Source organism: Egretta garzetta, unplaced genomic scaffold, assembly GCF_000687185.1.
Source record: "Egretta garzetta isolate BGI_Z169 unplaced genomic scaffold, ASM68718v1 scaffold767, whole genome shotgun sequence".
In the NCBI taxonomy this organism is placed as follows: Eukaryota; Metazoa; Chordata; class Aves; order Pelecaniformes; family Ardeidae; genus Egretta; species Egretta garzetta.
This window is the reverse complement of record NW_009260278.1, coordinates 105,257-106,253: the sequence shown is the minus strand read 5'-3', so window position 1 is coordinate 106,253 and position 997 is coordinate 105,257. Positions and strand designations below refer to the sequence as shown.

Sequence of the window (997 nt, the reverse complement as noted above, 5' to 3'; positions counted from 1 at the left end):
ACCTTTATAGAATCATAGAATCATAGAATGTTTTGGGTAGGAAGGGACCCCTAGAGGTCACCCAGCCCAACCCCCCTGCAGGGAGCAGGGACACCGCTAACTAGATCAGGTTGCTCAGAGCCCCACCCAACCTGGTCTTGAATGTTTACTTACAAAGCATCCCAAATTTGCACCAAAACAGCATCCAAAGCCATCCCCAGGAAGCCTGGCACTCCGCAGACCTCCCAGTAGCACCCAGCACAGAGCTGGAAATGCGGGCGACTCTCGGGTGCAGGCACAGCTCTGGAGAAGCCAGGCTGACACGTGTGATAACAGCACCCGTGCTCATGGGAACAAGCGAGGGGTTGTCATGAAAACGAGAGTGGGGGCCAGCAATTGAGAACATCACCAAAATTACATCTATTGGTCCCCCAATACCTCCAAATAACCCAGTGTGCCTGGGTACACCCCCCCCAGGCCGCAGGGTGGCTGCATCAGTCCCACTCCGAGTAAAAAGTGCACCCTTCCCCAGCAACTCCTCCTTTTTACAGCTCCACCAAATTTACCCCAACTCTCCTTCAACCCACTGGGCGAACAGCTTTTCCCAGTGTCCCAAATGGACACCTCGGAATAATAGAGCGCTGCCGAACACCAAAGGTGCGGCAGGCATTGGGAAATTGGAACTAAAAGCAGTGGCCGCCTTACCCGAGTGCCCGTTGAACTTGCGTGACAGCAGCATGTCCTCCGTGATGTAGACGCACATGTCGGGGCTCACCTCCATCTCGCCAGCCTGCTCCAGCTCCCGGGGGTCATCCACCAGCATCTCGATTTCTGCAGGCGGGGAGGAGGTGGGACCGGTCATTGATGTGCACCTCCGGAGCACCCTCCAACCCAATTACCCGCTGAGACCCAAACTGAAAAGCCGGTGCTCGGGGCAGCTGGCATCTCACCATCATCCTGGGAGTCCTCCTCCAGCCGGTCCTTCCCGCCGCTCTCCACGCCGGGGGCGTGGGAGGCG

General features: G+C 57.3%; 1 protein-coding gene across 1 annotated transcript in view; it reads right to left on the bottom strand.

The window, feature by feature from the left end:
* The window catches only part of FRMD6 (FERM domain containing 6), an 11,933-nt gene that overhangs the window by 1,700 nt on the left and 9,236 nt on the right, over positions 1-997 (bottom strand). The window contains 2 exon segments of the mRNA XM_009642504.1: positions 685-810; positions 930-992. Of these exon segments, the coding sequence (XP_009640799.1) occupies positions 685-810; positions 930-992 (189 nt within the window).